At 43.4% G+C, this 3,435-nt stretch overlaps 1 protein-coding gene across 1 annotated transcript; it reads right to left on the bottom strand.

Annotated features, from left to right (window-relative positions):
• Positions 1–1,147: 1,147 nt before the first annotated feature.
• hspb1 (heat shock protein, alpha-crystallin-related, 1) lies at positions 1,148–2,791 on the bottom strand (the record flags this gene model as incomplete). Its single annotated transcript, XM_014019664.1, is given in 3 exon segments — positions 1,148–1,618; positions 1,874–1,937; positions 2,181–2,791. Coding segments are annotated over 3 exon segments (570 nt in total). The 3' UTR covers positions 1,148–1,467.
• Positions 2,792–3,435: the final 644 nt, after the last annotated feature.

Below are 3,435 nucleotides of genomic sequence, written 5' to 3'. Positions count from 1 at the left end.
GTGTGTGTGTGTGTGTGTGTGTGTGTGTGTGTGTGTGTGTGTGTGTTTGTGTGTATTATTTAACGAGGTCATAATAATTGTATGTAGGTGTGGACATGTGTGTGTGTGTGTATGTTTATAAATGTGCGTATGGATGTATATACATATGTTTAAGTTTGGTTGCTGGGTGTTTGATCTCTTCATTTGCGGATGGTCTGATGTTGGTTGTGTTGTCTTTTGTGTTATTGGTGTACCTTTCATGTATAATTTCTATCGGTTTCTCTTTACAGTTCCCCATATTTCTCTTTTTCTTTACTATAATATATAAAAAAGTCACTGATGATGCAGAAATTAAGAAACTAACAATCAGTTCTGTTTTCTACTCAGGTGGCTAAAAAAACATTTTAAGTTCCCTTTTAAATGGTGCCGCATTTGTAAAGAACATGCATTCATGGGATGAACAGTAGAGCTGAATGCGAGGGTCGTGCACAAAAAATTACCAAATATTTCAAGCTTATTCTGTTGCAGACTTCTCAGCTTCGCTCAGGTGCTGCTAATTATCATAGTTAAGATTTACTGTTGCAAAGAAACTAAATACAATTTACTTTTAACAGGTCAGCAAGAAGACTGAGAATAAAGCTTTAGAAAAGCCTAATGTCTCAAAAAGAAAAAAAAAGGCAGGTCTGTACTGGAACAGTTTGATTTTTTTTTTTTACTGAAAAAGACTAATCCCAGTTCAGAATATTTAACAACTGAGCTCATGTTAGCAAAAAATTGAGTTTTTTAAGTTTGTTCCTTTAGGAATATAGGTTCTGGACACCTCCCACCCACATTTTTAGAGTTAGGAATCCACCAGCAGCCTTCTAATTTTAACAGCATGACATCTGCAGGCAACAAATTACTCAATGACATTTGGGTGGTTGTAATCCGTTGTAATTTTTAGACAGTCTGATGGGGGCAATATGTTGTCATATTTTAAACTTTGAGCACCAGCTGCTTGATTCACTCATGAGGACCAACATTTTTTACCTTCCTTTCTTCTTGCACAACTGACCACAAGTTGAGTAATTCCATCTGAGAAACTACAGACTGCATTGTGGCTTTGAATGGTTCAACCTGCCACCTACAGACACAACAGTTGACATAACAGATTTAATAACAAAACAAGTTTTTTTTTTATTATTTGTAGTCTTTATTTCAATAACTTTCAAAGACATTTTTAATAAACATTCCAACCCACAGATAACACTGAAACTGACACTAACAGGGAAATACCAAGACTTATAAAACGTCAATATCAAATGTGTTTTTAAATCAACATGGAATCACAAAAAACACGTGACCAAGAAGTTGGCGTGTGGCAGTAGTACAGATGTGCTCGGCTCATTGCTGTAAAACAAGGAGCAAAAAGGTAAAGCCACGAGCCGGAGCTTCTTCATCACCAGCGTTTAGTGTCAGCGTGGTCTGGTGTGGAGGCACTGCACAGCTCTACTTCTTGGCCACAGCACTTTCCACATTCACAGGAATAGTTTTCTCGGACGACTCGATGGCCGGCTTGATGATGGGAGCCTCCACAGTCAGGACCCCCTCAGGAGAGAGGGAGGAAGTCACCTTCTCCACATTAGCTGTGGGTGGGAGGCTGGAGGGGGAGCAGAAACAATCAGGCATAAGTGGTTTGCATCAACATGTTGCTGCCTGTAGGTGGCAGCAGAGACATCAGAACACCACATCTGCACATGCAAAGAATGACCACCAGATGGCAGCAGAACTGTTGAGGTTTTATCTGGACCGGATCATAACCAGGCAAACCCCAATTGATGCTTTTTAAACTTTTTATATATTTTTTTGGTACATGTTAAATTCTGTATTTTCTGAAAAGCAAGGAGCTACTTACCTGTATTTTCTAGTGAAGCTTCTAGAAATGAAGCCATGCTCATCCTTCCTCTCTTCATGCTTTCCTGCAGAAACAAAGAAATGTTTAAACACGTGGAACAAAGCCAAGTAGTTTATGATTGGGGGGACTTAAGTCTTCAGACTGGCTCTAGGTTCTGGAAACTGCATTTTAATTTAAAATATTAGGAATAAATCTTGTGCTTCAGTAAGTTGAGTTTCCTGTAATTTCAAGGCTACAGTTTTTGTTCTTGTCCTAAAGGGGTTGGGTCAACTGAAGAGTCTAATAAACACTCAGAACCAGAACTTACCAGAAATTTCCAAGATTCCATCCTTGGTCTTGACCACCAGCTCATCAGGGGAGAAGTGGTTGACGTCCAGAGACACTTTCCAGTTGTCGCCGGTCTGCTTGATCTCAGACATCCCGCTGCCCATCTGACGGGACAGGGCCCGGGCGTGGTGGGCCAGCATTTGGCTGGGGTACATGATGTCTGGATTCATGTGGGATGGTCTCAGGTAGCCCGGCCAGTGGGTACTGGGGAAAGTGGGGAAATCTTCCAGCAGGGCCGGCAGCCCAAAGGCCTGGTCGAAGATGCGGCTGCAGTCGCGGAACGGGTCCCAGCTCAGGGCGCGGGCCAGGGTGAAGGGGATCTCTCTCTCGGCCATGTCAGGTCAGGTCAGGTAGAAGCAAATAAATCGATTTACTGAACTTCTTCAACGTGTTCCGCGTTTTTCAGCGCGCGAGTTTTATACCTGCTGACCCCGCCCCCCTCACACCCCCGAGATATCTGTGGAAGCTGCTAGAATATCCTGCAAACACAAAGCAGGAGGGCGGTCCGGAGAGAAGATGCTTCCTCCCCCAAAGTGAGGAGGAGAGACCCTCCCCCCTCAGAGCACCTCCAAGAACCAGAAGAATCTGGAGAGATTGTGACAAACGCGCGCGCGCACATGCATGCACGCACGTTCATCTATCCTTCTGGGGACAATTGCATTGACTTCCATTCATTTACTGATACAGCCTAACCCTGCCCCCTCACCCTAAACCTTTCAGTCCTAAACCAAACCCCTGACCCACCAACGGTATTTCTGCCAATGGGGACCAGCTTGTGTCCCCACAAGGACCAAAGACCCTCACCAGGCTGTAATGGTTGAAATCAGATGTAACAAACAGGTTTTGGGTTGATTTTGACCACTTCATGATGAGAATGAGTCGCTGCTCACTGATGATTAAATCAACTGGACAACGACAGCTGGGCCGAAACAGGTCAATGTTTATTGAAATAAAATGTTGGTTTTAAATGTAAKCTAACAAATCATGCTTGTAGAAATACAAATGAGTTTTTCCCATTTGTATTAGATGTCGTGTCAGGGCAACCCTGGTCCTCGAGGACCGCAGCCCTGCATGTTTTACTCATTTCTCTGCTCCAACACCCCTGGTGTTTTATTCAGTCACTGAATTACTTCAAGTTCTGCAGAAGCCTGATAATCACCCATTCATTCAAACCAGGTGTGTTGGAGCAGAGAAAACACGCAGGGCTGCCACTCTCGAGGATTGCCATAAGGAGC

This window comes from Austrofundulus limnaeus, unplaced genomic scaffold, assembly GCF_001266775.1.
Source record: "Austrofundulus limnaeus strain Quisiro unplaced genomic scaffold, Austrofundulus_limnaeus-1.0 Scaffold225, whole genome shotgun sequence".
Lineage (NCBI taxonomy): Eukaryota > Metazoa > Chordata > Actinopteri > Cyprinodontiformes > Rivulidae > Austrofundulus > Austrofundulus limnaeus.
Note: the sequence above shows the minus strand (reverse complement) of the source record. Positions and strands in the feature narration are given on the sequence as shown.